The sequence below is a fragment of the Monodon monoceros genome, unplaced genomic scaffold, assembly GCF_005190385.1.
Source record: "Monodon monoceros isolate NGI ecotype Baffin Bay Population unplaced genomic scaffold, NGI_Narwhal_1 Super_Scaffold_6, whole genome shotgun sequence".
Lineage (NCBI taxonomy): Eukaryota > Metazoa > Chordata > Mammalia > Artiodactyla > Monodontidae > Monodon > Monodon monoceros.
The window spans coordinates 21,871,762-21,887,275 of NW_021703783.1; the positions used below are offsets into that span (position 1 = coordinate 21,871,762).

At 39.8% G+C, this 15,514-nt stretch overlaps 1 protein-coding gene across 1 annotated transcript in view; it reads left to right on the top strand.

Moving 5' to 3' along the window:
• Positions 1-15,514, top strand: part of STK38L (serine/threonine kinase 38 like) — an 80,004-nt gene that overhangs the window by 51,516 nt on the left and 12,974 nt on the right. Inside the window, exons 2-5 of the mRNA XM_029205366.1 lie at positions 1,286-1,430; positions 5,109-5,160; positions 10,368-10,490; positions 10,753-10,836. Coding sequence (XP_029061199.1) covers positions 1,297-1,430; positions 5,109-5,160; positions 10,368-10,490; positions 10,753-10,836 — 393 coding nt within the window. The 5' untranslated portion in view covers positions 1,286-1,296. The remainder of the gene's footprint in view (positions 1-1,285; positions 1,431-5,108; positions 5,161-10,367; positions 10,491-10,752; positions 10,837-15,514) is intronic.

A 15,514-nucleotide genomic window follows, 5' to 3' on the forward strand; every position in this document is an offset into this window, starting at 1 on the left:
GCTAATTTGACTTGCTGTACGTGCCATGAACAATTTAAACAAGTAATGTCATCAGCTTCTTGTTATAAAAAGATTTATAGGGGCTTCCCTGGTGGCGCAGTGGTTGGGAGTCCGCCTGCCGATGCAGGGGACGCGGGTTCGTGCCCTGGTCCGGGAAGATCCCACATGCCGCGGAGCGGCTGGGCCCATGAGCCGTGGCCGCTGAGCCTGCGCGTCCGGAGCCTGTGCTCCGCAGCAGGAGAGGCTGCAACAGTGAGAGGCCCGCGTACCGCAAAAAAAAAAAAAAAGATTTATAGTAGTCAGCAGAGGAACAAGTTTATGATGTTAAAATAATCGACATAATGAGGCTGAAGCAGTAAATGGAGGTATAAACCCACTAAGACAACAGTGGAACTGGGAGTTTGCCATAGTTAAACTGTTTACTTTCAACCTGTATTTGACTTGTTTCACATGAAGAACAAGAAAGGTCTTTGGTTCATTCCACTATCCCTGGAGTATAGCCCAGTTGAGGTCGATATCCAGGGCTCTGTGTCTTTATGTAGTTAAGGAGAGGTAGGTGTTGGGAAATAGGTGGCAGATTTGGAAGAATACTTTTCAGCTAAGAATGCAACATTGGATGGTCACCCTGGCAATCTGGATCTCCTCTAGAATAGTCTGTTATGATTCCCGTCCAGATAAGCAAAAACCTCTTTAATGTATGGAACCATTCTAGGTTTTTTGTTTGTTTGTTTTTTGTGGGGGTTTTTTGGGGGTCTAGATGTGGACTATGGTAGGCAAGTCTCTTAGGGTCAGTGCCCACCTATAGCAGCCACCAGAGATCAGTCTTATATTCCTTATCTTGTCTAATTGTCCACATTATCTTTTTTTTTTCTTTTTTTGGCCACACCACGTGGCATGTGGGATCTTAGTTCCCCGACCAGGGATCGAACCCGTGCCCCCTACAGTGGAAGTGCGGACTCTTAACCACTGGACCGCCAGGGAAGTCCCCACATTATCTTCTTTAAACCAGCACTTTGTTTGGCTGGCTCAGTGGTTTTTAAAAGTTGGCTTTAAGTAGACAGACATTGTTCAGGAAAAGCCATAAAACTTCCATGTTGTCACCTGGCTTGAATCACACATTTTTGTTTCCTGCCTGGTTCCTACAGGGATTTGAGTTTCATTTGAATGTCTTAACTGTTAGGGTAAAATGTTGTTGACTAGTAGAAATTAAACCATTTCTAGAGTTTTTAAAAGGGATAGAACGTTTTCTTTCTATTGAGTAATTTGTGTCTCTGTGTTGTTCTAGTTTCTGTTACTATGGCAATGACGGCAGGGACCACAACCACCTTTCCTATGAGCAACCATACCCGGGAAAGAGTGACTGTGGCCAAGCTCACGCTGGAGAATTTTTACAGCAACCTCATTTTACAGCATGAAGAGAGAGAAACCAGGTATAGTAAAGGCTGGTCAGAATTTTCTGTGTAGTTAAGTAAGCTGTTATACTGCAAGTGGGATGTAAGCATGTTGTCCATGAATAATATAAATATTGTGGGTCCCTGTATGCTGACAGTATACCTGGTTCCTTGTTTTATTTTCACAGAATAGTGTCCTGTCCTGGGCACCTATACACTTATATCACATGTCAATTGATGTTTTAAACAAAACGTTTCTAACCATGAAATTATGGTATATCTTTATACTTTCTTTTTTTTTTTATACTTTCTTTTAGAGGGCTACTTAATGACTGCCTTTAATCCAGAAACATTTGGTGTTGTGTGTATATCAGTGGAAATGGGAGAATTATAAAAAGAATGAATGACGTTATTTTGCCTTCAGGAAACATATAGTAAGGGAGATAATGCACATGAATATTACATGAAAGGGTGAAAAGTATGCCCTTTGAGAAGGGCAAAGAAGGGGGAGATTGTTTTTGACTAAGGCCACTGGGAAGGGTTCATAAATGGTGGTGGCATTTAAACAGAGCTCGTAAGGAAGAGTACTATTTATATATACATAAAAGGGAGAAGAAAGAGGTTAAGGAGCAGGAGGAAGGATATCAGAGACAGAAGAAAGCACCTTTACTGCCAGGTCAAGGCACTGTCCAGTTTAACTCAAGCTGGATTTTTACCGTTTCCTGAGAGCCTTGGATGCTTTGTAATGGAGCTATTTTCATGGTAGTAAAGAGCCTTGAAAACTTTTGAACAGAAGATTTAAATGATCACAGGTGTTTCTCTGGAATATTACTTTAGTTGTGATGTACAGAGTGGATTGTGGGAGGAGGGATCAGAAACAGGAAAGGCTAGCGCTGTAGTCCAGGCCAGTGGAAGGGAGGCTTGCTTTAGGATTATGACAACAACAGGGAAGAACTGAGTGAGAAAGACAGAAAAAACATGGCAGCTACCCAAATATGGTATGTGAGAGAAAGTAGTCAACGCTGGCTCTGAAATTTCACACCTGGGCAACCAGAAAGTGGTACAACTTAGTGAAACAGAACTCGAGGGGAAGAATCTGGTTTTGAACATAATTTTGGGCAGGTCCAACTACAGATTAGACGTGGCTGGGGAGAGAATTAAAACTAGAAAATGAAACTTAAGTAACTATTCGGAAGTCAACTTAGAGTAAGGAAATATAAAAGAGAGCTAAGAAACGTGGAGAATAGTGAGGAGAACAAACGTATCTTTGATCAAATTTCCTAAAGGAAGAGAGGAAAGAGAACTAAGAGATTGCCATCAGCAGAAATTCCAAAAGATTCGACTTAGGCAGAAGGAAAGTGATCGCATTCAGAAGATCTAAATGTAAATATGTGGCTAAATCTCAGCCAAAATTGACTGTGTAAGAAAAATCAACAATAATGATAATGTCACATGTATTAAAAAAAAAAGTATTTTCCTGCAGTAGACTGTCAGTCAAGAGGGAAGTAAGTGGAATTAAATTGTTCTTAGAGATCAGTGTGTCTCTAAGGATAGGGATACAACACAGAAAGGGGTAAAGATTGGTTAATTTAGGGCTTTGACAAATTAAGTGTACATGTAATTTCTAGGGTAGCCACTAAAAGAATAAAAATAGAGTTTGTAACTTTCAAACTAATAGAAGGAAAGAAAATGGATGGGGGAAAAATAAGTTCAGAAGAAGCCAAGGGAAAAAGGAAAACTGAAATACCAAAAGGCAGGCACAAGTAGAAACCACACCATAAGTTAGAAATAAATCCAAACATGTAAGAAATTATACTAATTGTAAATGTAATGGAAGTCTCTGGAAGTGAGCAGATCATCAAGGGAGACTGAATAAAGTAAAAGAGAACCAAGGAAGGAAAGACCTGTATTTTTCGACAGTCACTCAGGCTATTCATCAGAATTTTAAAGGTTCATTGTCTTTTATTGCTGAAACCTTAAAATAATTCAGTTTTGCTCTCTGTTCCCAAACAAAGGAAAATAGGAATAAAAGTATCTACTGTTATTAAAAAAAAAAGCATGGTGGTGCCATGGAAGTCAAATTAAATAGTCAGCTATTTTCTAGAAGCTAATACTTTAAGAAACATGTGATGAATTTTTAAGGCTTAATTAACTGGATAAATGCATAAGTCAAATAAAGTACCAATCAGAACAAAGCATAAGGTCATTTTAGAAGGAAAGCTATTTTTTAGAAAGGTACAAGAGAAGTCCTTGGGTCTTCTCATTTAGGTATGGAAATGGATAGAAGTTATTGCATGTCTCCCTAGAAGGAGGGATAATTTACTGAAATATTAGCTTTAGCAAGGATTGAGGAAAGGGGACAGTAGGGATTTGCCAGAAGAATAAAGTTGTTCGTATATTGATAGTCCTCCTGGGTTAATGGTCCTCTTACTCTTTGGATTCTTCCTGCAGAGAAGAAAACTCAAATCATTCAACAAGCAGCTCTGTGGCGCCCGGAGGTGCCTGATGGCAGGCACAGAATCCAGCATTAGGAACTTAGTCCATTGGAAGGGTTGGGCTTGGGTGAATAATGTGTAAAAAAAGATAAAAATCAGTGTGATTAGCATCAGGGTAGGTGCTTATTACTAGAATTGAGAAAGTCAGTGGAGGATATACTTTTAGGTGCTGATTTATGAACAGGCTTTAGGTATTTTTGTTGTGAATTTTCCATAAGAAATAAAAAGGATCTTAACAGTGGTTTAGAAAAGAGCTTATCTTTGGACATATTGTCATAAACAACAAATGCCAAAAGATTTGTATGATGGTTTCAATCCTCAGCCCTTATACCCATTTGGATAAATCCCTGAAAGTTAGTCTTTATCTGAGACGCTCCAAAACTAATTAGGACGAGCTCTCCCAGGTTTATCTTTAGGAAAAAGAGCAATACCATGGAAATAAAATACTAATAGTCACTTGGAAATGAGTTGCAAAATGTGTACCACAGCTATCTCTCTGGTTACTAGTTATTTCATCCATCACCCCCCTCACCCGTAGCTTAAGTAACTTTAAGGGTGCATTTTAAAATATTGAAGAACTGAACTTGGCTATACCTAGAAAAGCAAATGTTCTGGTAGTTAATGGGTTATTTTTTCATGTACGTATATGACTTTCCAATTTTCCAAGAATTAGAATAAAATATACTTAATTGCACTGAACATCTTTCTGTGATTAATTAGGAAAATCAAGTTTAGTGTTTAAGTGAAGCACTTAGACAAGCTCCTTTAGCTAATAAGCGTTAAAACCAAGGTTTGAGCACAGGGATGTCCACCTTAAAAAATTTTACTTTTAGTCACTGTAGTTACCTTTTTATACATCTAGTATAAACTCTGATAAATGTTAATGATTTTGGAGATTTGAACACTAGATAACAGAGTTTTCTGTATCAGAACATGAGTCACCTTTGCTAACGATTCATTTAGGCAGCTTTAGAAGTAAATTATTCATTTGGCTAGTATGAGGCAGCTAATTCTGGACTGTATTTATATTTTGAGAAAGAAATATTTATATGTGCATATATGTTTATAAATATTAGTCACTATTCTTAGTGATTATTTTGATTCAACTTGAAAGATTTTTTTAGCATGGCAAACTGAGTGTAAACTTGAAAAAATAAATGTACATTTCTTAAATGGGAATACTTAGGTACATATTAAAATTTAAATAATTTTTTTTGAAAAGGCAGAAGAAATTAGAAGTGGCTATGGAAGAAGAAGGATTAGCAGATGAAGAGGTATGTAAGCTATAATTACTATGACTCTAGTTAACAGTACTCTCTTATATAATTGAAAGTTGCTAAATCTTAAATGCTCTCACTACAAAAAAAAATAGTTATGTGAGGTAATGGATGTGTTAACTAACTTTATTGTGGTCATCATTTCACAATGTACATTGTGAAATCATCACATTGTAGGGACTTCCCTGGTGGTCCAGTGGTTAGGACACCACACTTCCACTGCAGGGGGTCCGGGTTCGATCCCTGGTCAGGGGAACTAAGATCCCGCAAGCCCAAGCCGAGCGGCATGGCCAAAAAAGAAAAAAACAAAATCATCACATTGTATACCTTAAACTTACACAATGTTACATATCAATTATATCTCAATAAAAGGGGGAAAAACTACTGTATGAAAGCAACCCCAGTGACTTTTTCTTGTAATGGTATCAGATGATTTTATAACTTAGATAATGTGGGTTTCCTATTTGAACGTGGGGTTCTTACTTTGTTGCTGTGATGGAAATCTTTGAAAGGGGGCAGCTTTTTTTTTTAATTCCAAGAACATATATATATTCAGTGAATAGTATCTAGTGCGAGGAGTAAGAAAAGAGGGCTTCAAGAATAATTGATCAGTTGCCAAATTTCCTTACGTTTTTCCTAAATATTTCTTAAAACCACCCAGTTCACTAGTCTGGTGCCATGAACCCAGTGGTTTAAACTACCGTGTATTTCCCCTGAAGAATCACTGCCCCCAACTGGTCTCTCTTCCTCCATTCTCAGCCACATTCCCACTCCCAGTTTTTCTACACACTTCAACTAGGGTTATCTGTCAAAAACCAGATTTGACCATGTCACTCTTTTGCTTAATACCCTTCACTGGCTCCCAAGTACTCTTGGGATAAGGCTAACTCTTTAACATGGGTGTACAAGGCCCTTTATGATTTGGCCTCTGCTTCCCTGTCTCTAGCCTCATCTTTTGTCACCCTACCGCCAGGCTGACCAACAATGTCAAATTACTTTCATTTCCACCCTCTTGCCTGTGGACCTTTTCCCGTGCTTTATTTTGCTGCTTGGAACTCTTCCTTCCTCCTGCCTGAGTCTCATTATTCTTCAAGACTCTTTCCATCTCACTTTAGGCATCATGTCCACTGGGACAGAACTCTGTTCCTGTCCCTGTGGCAGCCTTAAAATACCTTCTTCCCAGAGTAGAAACTCCTTACATCTCCAGGGCTGTCAGAGGGCGAGAATAAATATTTGGTGAATAAATGAACAAATGGACAATGGATCTCTTCCTAAAGAGTTTACAGATTGGAAGGAAAGATTACGTGTGTGTGTGAAAATATATACACATGATAGAATGTGGCAAACTTTGAAAATATGGAGATTTTTTCCCCCTGATTCAGGGGATCAGAAAACGTTTCATGGAAGAAGTAACAATTGATTTGAATCTTAAAGAAATAGGTAGAATTTACATGATCGTTAAGAGGTATGTACAAAATAATGAATATATGAAGACTATTGAACTTTAATAATGAACAACTGTATGAAAGCAGGTGTCCAAGGGCCAAGCAGGTAAACATAAATGAGAAAAGCTGGCCACGCTTGTTTCATAGTGACGTCTTAGGTTATATTCTTTTGATCTAACATACTTTGCATATTCAACTCTTATTTTTTTTTCATTTCCACGAAGAAATAGATTCTTTTTTTGCCTTGTTGTAAAAGATTCCCTCCTCACAGTTTATCTTTTGATAAAGACATACCACTTTTCACTTTACTGAAAGAGAACAAGAGCACCAGCCCGATTATACCTGTCGCCTGGTGACTGGCACCTTGATAGGGACTGACCGGTCCCAGAGCTGCTTGCTGCCCACCCAAGGGGGCTGCACCGTTGGCCCAGTGAGGCCAAGTTCCTATTTTTCAAGAGAAGCTGGAAATCTGGACTTTTGTGAGAACACTCGCTTTTTTAAATATTGGCAAGTCATTAGAGTGATTTAAAGACAACTTGGGGTGGGCTTCCCTGGTGGCGCAGTGGTTGGGAGTCCGCCTGCCGATGTAGGGGACGCGGGTTCGTGCCCCGGGCCGGGAGGATCCCGCATGCCGCGTAGCGGCTGGGCCTGTGAGCCATGGCCGCTGAGCCTGTGCGTCCGGAGCCTGTGCTCCGCAACGGGAGAGGCCACAACAGTGAGAGGCCCGCGTACCACAAAAAACAAACAAACAAACAAAAAACAACTTGGGGGCCCAAATCAAATGCATCTGTGAGTTGAGTACAGCTTGTAGCTTCCGGCTTGTAATCTCTGGTTCACACCAGGAAGTACTAAGTACATCTAGAGCTGTTTTCTTTGTTTCTCCTTAAATAACTTGTAGAAAATGTGAGGTGATTTTACCCCTAAAAATGCTCATTGGCCCATTATAACCATTTATAAAACATCTAAAATTTTTGGTAAAGGTATTTGAATTCCACAAATGCTTCTTGTTAGGCCCCATACTGGGTCCCAGGCTGTCACATTCTGTAAAATAGACATGGTCTCTCAATCTAATGTACAGTATTTTGGAACTATCTTTATGTGGGGTGGGTCTTTTCAAAGTAAAATTGTTTTATAAAAATAAATTCATCCTTAATCCATTCTGTAATAGAAAGTTATTTGTGAAATAATTTGTGAAAACTCAACCATATATAACGTGGCCTTAAAAAGCATTTATACTGAGATGAAGTTCTTAGCTGACCCCTTTCTTATCTTAAAACTTCTGTGTACACTGTCTTCTACAAAAACTGAGCACCCTACAGATTGAGAGTTTGAAGAGCGCCAATTTGAAAAGGAATGGAGAAAAAAAAGAAAATGGCGTACTTCTAGTTTCATCTCACTTAAAATCCCATCGAACATGGAATATTATTTACTCTAATGGAAAACCAAACTGGGCAAGTTTAAGCTGCAAGAGAGCCATGAGATGTTAAGTTTGTCCACAGATTTTTGTTGTTGTCTTTGGAGAGGAAAGAATGTGATTACCTCAAAAATGTTATTTGTTTTTCAAGGTGACTTAATCTACACAGGTTGTGAGCAGATGTATCAGTGATTTTTCATCGATTTTTTTTTTTTTTTTTTGTAGTTTAATGTGAACTTGTTTCAGCTCTCTCTGGACTACAACACTGACTCTAATATCATGGATAGATTTTTTTTTTTAAAGTACTATAACAATGTTGTAGGTGATTTCCCTTTTTTGTAGGATTATATATTCCATACACTGTGATCTCCCTTTTTGCCATTTAATAGCTGTCCCCCAAACTACATAAACATCATTTACTTACTGCACTACACAACCTATCAAATACTAATAAGCATTATTTTCTTCGGCTGTCTCTCTTGTCTGTCAATTTTGAGCATAATTTATGAAACTGTGTGATGAGGTCATCTTTTCCATTCAGATTAGACAAGTTTCTGAACTACATCCAACTGCACACTGTTTTATAATCCATAAAGTCATAAATTCAGAATGCCTTTCAAAATTCTTATATTTGTTCATTTATGTAATTTTAAAAAGGTCTTGCGCTGTTTTGAAAGATGGTGGTATAGTGCCACCATGTGGCCTTTTTTTATTAGCTATATAGTTGAAAAGCTACTTTTGAGCTCTCCTTTTGTTTTAATAATAATTCATTTTTCAACATTATTATTCAAAAGGCATTTTTAAACAAAGGTGGTCTTCACTGTTTTCACCATTGATGTGACTTTATTTAGCTGTTTAGATATTTAGATTGAAGACATATATCCTAATTTTATCCTCTTAGATTAACTTTGTTAGAGGTATCAGAATTCCGTTGCATTAATGATACATACTTGCATATTTCTTTCTTTTTTTAAAAAATAAATTAATTTATTTTTGGCTGCGTTGGGTCTTCGTTGCTGTGCGCGGGCTTTCTCTAGTTGCGGCGAGCGAGAGCTACTCTTTGTTGCGGTGCGCAGGCTTCTCATTGCAGTGGCTTCTCTTATTGCGGAGCATGGGCTCTAGGCGTGCAGGCTTCAGTAGTTGTGGCACGTGGGCTCAGTAGTTGTGCCTCAGCGGGCTCTAGAGCTTAGGCTCAGTAGTTGTGGCGCACGGGCTTAGCTGCTCCGCGGCATGTGGGATCTTCCTGGACCAGGGCTCGAACCCGTGTTCCTGCATTGTAAGGCGGATTCTTAACCACTGCGCCACCAGGGAAGCCCATGCTTGCATATTTCTAATTAATAGTTCACCTTACCCTTTTGGAAACAGATGTACACAGGGGTAGGAAGGGACTACTCAGTGGTTATATCTTGTACTGCATTTAGGAGCAATGTTTCTGAACAGTTTCAGTCATTTTGACTTATTTTCTCCTCAGACCTGAACCACTGAAAGCTTGCTAGGGTTCAGTTGAAGATGAACTGGGGTTTAATTTTTTCCCTGATTTTGTTCGTTACCCATCTATGTGACCTCTACTAGGAGAGGTAGTTTGACATAATTCTATGTTAAAAAAAGAAAATTTTGTTTGGTGAGGGGAAAAATGAGGTTTAGAACAGTTAAATAAATGCCCATTCCAAGTGTAACCTTCAGGTATTTCATAATGTTTCTTATTAATAGTATTTTTTGTAATCTTTGGAGAATGAATTATGAAATTCTTGACTTGGATATTTTAAAGGATACTTTGTGTAACTATTTTTTTGTTGCAATTTCATATTTTCAAGAAGTTGTGTGACAAGTCTCAAGCACTTTATTAAAAAAATCTGCCCAAGAATAAATTCTACCATAAATAAATCTGTATGGAAATACTGCTGTTGTGTTATTTCGGTGTCAGAAGTCTCAGTAGTTGTGACAGAGCAACCTTGGAAATTAGGGAATTGAAGCAAAGTAGATTTCCTGACAGTAAAAAATCAATATCAGAATACTATTAGCATTTCCTAAAGTTTAATTTTTGTTTTTGAATTAATTTAGCATAAAAATGAAAGAATATGTGAACTAGTTAAGATGAAATATTTAATGGAGTCTGCCTCAAGAATAAAGATTTATCAATTGTTAACAATTTTAAAATGTTTTCTTCAGATTATTTTATTTTTTCCACGCTTAATATTCAACTTTGGCAAATAAGTTATAGCACCAGTATATAATATTTAGATACATTACCCTCATTATAATGTATCTCATCTTTTAATACTATAGGCTTCCTTTGAAATAGTCCGATTTTAAAATCATCCTTATTAACTGTCCTTTTTTAATAGAAAAAGTTACGCCGATCACAACATGCTCGCAAGGAAACAGAGTTCTTACGGCTCAAGCGGACCAGACTTGGCTTAGATGACTTTGAGTCTCTGAAAGTTATAGGAAGAGGAGCATTCGGAGAGGTGTGCTTCTTTTTTAAGTCACTGCTGTTGAACATGTGCATCTTAAGATAGTTCAGAATATGTATTAAAATAGCTTAATATGTATTAAAGTAGTATAATATATTAAAATGTGTATTAAAATAGCTTAATTTTAATACAATTTCTAAAATACCAGCAACAGCAAACTACAACACTGCTTTCTTTAAAGGAGCCTACCTTTCACTCCGAAACAAATAGTAGTGATTGTTTGATGCCATTTGTGATATGAATTTTTACATTCTAGGTTCGGCTGGTCCAGAAGAAAGATACAGGCCATATCTATGCAATGAAGATATTGAGAAAAGCTGATATGCTTGAAAAAGAGCAGGTATGAGCTCTTTAACACACGTAGCCAAAGGGGTGTCCACTGACTAGGTGTTAGAGCAAGTGCTAAAACTGGGACTTTTAGAAAGAAACCTACACATCTTACTATATAATCTGTAGACTTTTGGTAGCCTGCTTCGTTGTTTCTCAATTCTTATAGTTCAGATTTCTTCCAAATTCATAATCTGATTTACATGTCTAACAAAATACCACAGACTGGATGGCTTAAACAGCAGAAGTTTCTTTTCTCACAGTTCTGGAGGCTGGAAGTCCAAGAGCAAGCAGGGTTTGGTTGCTGGTAAGAGCACTCTTCCTGGCTTGCAGACGGCCGCCTTCTCACCAGGTCCCTACATAGCCTCTCCTTGGTGTGTGCACAGAGAGGAGAGTGACTCTCTGGGGTCTCTTCATACAAGAACACTAGCCCTGCCCCTTACGACCTCACTAACCTTCAGTACCTTCTTAGAGGCCCGTCTCCAAACCCAGTCACACTGGGAGTTAGCACATCACCGTAGGAATTTTCAGGAGGGACAAAACATTCAGTCTGTAACAGAATACCTTCTTCTCTGAATTCAGTGAAAATAAAGGACAGTTCTCAGCTCTCTCAGTCCCTGTCACCTATCAAATAAGCAAACCAGTTTCTTGAGAATTTGCTGATTTTACATATTTCCAAAATCTGTAACCACTCCAATTTTGTACTCCTGGGCTCTCTCCATGTTTCCTGTGACTTGATGCAGTTTATGGGGTGGCCATAAATCTGAAAACATCAATAGTATTATTTCATGCATTCACCTGTATCTCCAGTCTGGGTAGAACTCTAAGTGAATATATGTGCTAGTGAAGGACTCAACAAGGGTACAGAAAGAGATGGCACCTCTCTGTACCTAATGCTTGATTTCAGTCTTTAGTCCCACCTACAGCTTACTTTGTTATTATAGCAGTATGATGTTGATTTTTATTTAAATATGGCCCACTTTAATTTTCACTGCACTGTTTCACTTTATTTCTGTTCCATTTATTCAAGAATTTATTACGTGCCTATGATGTGTCAAATACTATTCTCCGTTCTGGGAGTACAGTGATTAACAGGAGAGACCTGATTCTTGTTCGCTGACAGCCGTGGGGACAGCTATTGGAAATAGTCATTTCTGATGAGGAAGTAGTATGAAGACGGATTTTACAAAAGGATAAAGTGATGCAGATGACCTGGCTCTAGGAGGAAGAATGAGATGAGGGAAGGTTCTCTGAGAAGGGAATATTGATGAGAGACTGAATAATTAGAAAGTATGAGATCTAAGGATCTGGTAGAACAAAGATCCAGGGTGCAAATGCAGAGGCCTTGTGGCAAGAATAATCTTGGCCTGCAGAGACGGCAAGAAGCCACTGTGGCTGAATTCAGTGAGGGGAAGAGTGGTTGGAGATGAAGGGGAAGAGGGAGGCAGGGACCAGATCACACAGAGCTTTGCAGGCCATGTGGGTCTTACTCCAAATGCAGTGGGAAGACATGTTCTGCTTAAACAGAGAAGCGTCATGTCTGATGGATATTTTACGAAGATGAATCAGTCCCCTTGCTTGCTGGAAGGACAAACAAGAGTTGAAGCAGGGAGAACCCTTGAGAGACTGTGTAGCGATTCCAGCCAGGATGTGACTGTGGCTTATACGACAGCAAAGAGGAAAAAAGTCAAATAGATTAAGTATATGTTTCCATGGAAGAGCCAGCAGGATTTTCTATGACATACTCTATGTTGGGGGGGTGAGAGGAGAAGTAAGGGTAGTGAAAAGGGAGGGAGGAATCAAGGATAATACCTAGAGTTTTACTTGGGAATGGGATGCCTGATGGTGTCAGTTTGTAACGTAGGAAAGACTGAGGAAGGAACAGGTTTGGTGACACTGGGAATCAAGTGTTCTCTTTGTGGCATATTAAGTTTGAGCTCCCTGTTGGATATCCAAGTAGAGATAATTATGTTGACAGTTGGCTAGAATATGGGGAGAAGTTTGACTAGAAATATAATTTAGGGACTTCCCCAGTGGCACAGTGGTTAAGAATCCGCCTGCCAATGCAGGGGACATGGGTTCGAGCCCTGGTCCAGGAAGATGCCACATGCCACGAAGCAACTAAGCCCAAGCGCCACAACTACTGAGCCTGCGCTCTAGAGCCCACGAGCCACAACTACTGAAGCCCGTGAGCCTAGAGTCCGTGCTCCGCAACAAGAGAAGCCGCCTCAGTGAGAAGCCCGCGCACTGCAATGAAGAGTAGCCCCTGCTCACCGCAACTAGAGAAAGCCTGCGCACAGCAACGAAGACCCAACGCAGCCAAAAATAAATAAATAGATGAATAAATTTTTAAAAAAGAAATATAATTTAGAAGTAATCAATAGATTGATAGTATTTAAAGTAATGGGACAGATGACATTGCCTAGGGAACAAATATAGCGAAGACAAGAGGGCCTGGATCCAAGCCCTTAGGGAACACTAGGCAGAGGAGAATCCAGGAAAGGAGACTAAGAGGGGACATCTGCTCAGTTAAGGGAGACCCTAGGAGAACATGGTGTTACGGGAGCCAGCAGAAGAAGGCGTTCAAAGGAGAAGGTGAATGGTCAAATATGTTGAAGGCTGCTAAGAGAGGGGGCAAGAGGAAGACAGGCCACTGGGTGTCACTGTTGGAGATTCTGAATAACTTGGGAAGGACAGCTCCAGTGGATTGGAGTGCCTAAGTGGAATAGTGGGAAAGAAAATGGGAAGCAAGAAGTGGAGAACGCGAGTGTAGATAAGTCTTTCACGTAGAGCAGAACAAAGAACAGTTTGGTAAAGAATGTTGGGGTTTTTTTTGTTGTTGTTAAGGCACTGCTGATTGGAAGAATCCATTAGAGAGGGAAAAATTGAAGATGCAGGAGAGAGAAGGCAGATAATTACGGGAGTACACAGGATGACAGAGAAGTAGATCTTTGATAGGAGCTGGGACATTACGACAGGGAGGAAAAGCAGAGAAAGTAGGAACAAACGCAGGGTGGTTGATCTGGCGTGTAAAGTGCCAGGTTCCTCCTGAGTGCAAATAAGGGAGGTCATCAGCAGGAGGAAAGGAGGGGTAGGTAGCTTGCTGGAGGTGTAAGCGGAGAGAAGTTGTGAAACAGTCACAACTATTGACTTGGAGTGTGGGAAAGCAGACTTGCAGTTGAATGTCCCTTGAGATTTTCAACCATGAACGTAAAGTGAAACTTGGTATCGTTGGGTGATTTTTCTCTGGTAATACTTAGTTGCTCTGGGGCAGGTACAGAATAGGCAAAAATTTGGGCCTAACTAGGGTTGGTATTTTGCCAGGCAAATACAACAGAGGGAGAGGAGGACAAGGGAGTTGAAGCTGTTTGCAAAAGAGTAATGGAATCAAGGCCGGGTAGAGAAAGAAATGAGGTTCTGAGGAGAGTAACAGAGAAAAAGTGGTGTAGGGTCCATGGAATGGAGATTGAAGTACAAGAATAAGACACCTGGGAGGATAAAAGGTGGGGATCAGAAACAGAGTTCCTTAAAGTGGAGATTTTAGAGGGAGGGCAGTTATTGGTTATGAAAAGGACAAGAAGATTACCATGGGTGGCTGAGGCGCAGTGGAGGAAAAGATCACTGGAGGTGAGGGAGAATGCAGGAGCTGTGCAGATGGGGTATTTGGTGGTTTGTCCTTATGGATCTTGAAATTCACCCATGACTAGAAAGCATGGAAAGGAAGCTGGTGAGCCATGAGCTGAAGTCATGAATGACTGAGGGGGTTGACCAGGAGGAAGGAAGACAGCCACGGCGCCTGACAGCATGCCCGCAGAGGAGCTGGGCATGAGGAAAGTGTCACAGTGGTTCAGAAGCAGCTAGGATGAGCAGGAAACCAAGAAACACGAGAGAGAAAGCAGGTCATTCCTGACAACTCACTCTGCAGGAAGACGGGACTCTCCGTGGACAGCCTGATTTCAGTTAGGATGAGAAGGTGACAGGAACAGAGATGAGGTGACGGGTTCTGTTGAACACAGGCTGATTCCAGGGGGAAGCGGTTCGGAAGACAAGGAAGGTCGAGATACTGAGCTGTGTTAGAGAATTGCAGACAATGATGGGAATAAGTGTCTGTGTCAAGATGTTGGTCCTCAGAGATGAGGACATAAACAGGAATCTTCTAACTAAGCCACATGGGATTAGTCCTGGGCCGGGTTTTAGAGGAAGAACAAAAGGCAGCAGTTAGTCCCAGCTGTCTTTAGTTACTGGCCACGCGTGGCTACTGGGCACTTCAGTGTAGCTAGTCTGAATTGAGATGTGCTGTGAATGGAAAATGCTCAGCAAATTTTGAAGATTTGGTGCAAAAAAAAAAAAAGGAGTGTAAAATATCTCAATTTTTATATTGATTATATACTGAAATTACAACATTTTAGATATATGGGTGTTACAGAAACTATATTGTTAAAAATAATTTCACCCATTTCTTTTTGTGTGGCTACTAGAAAACTTAAAATGATGTACGTGGCTTACATTTATTTCTGTTGGACAGCCCTGGTCTAGAATATTTTGCAGGAGAATCTCGCTGGAGTCCAACATCAAGTCTGTTTTGCACTTTGGGGTTGTTTTTTCCCCTATATAAATTAATCTGCTTTTGTCACCATTGAATTTCATTTTAGAAAACCTTTTCCCCACTCAATTCTAATATGTCATTATTT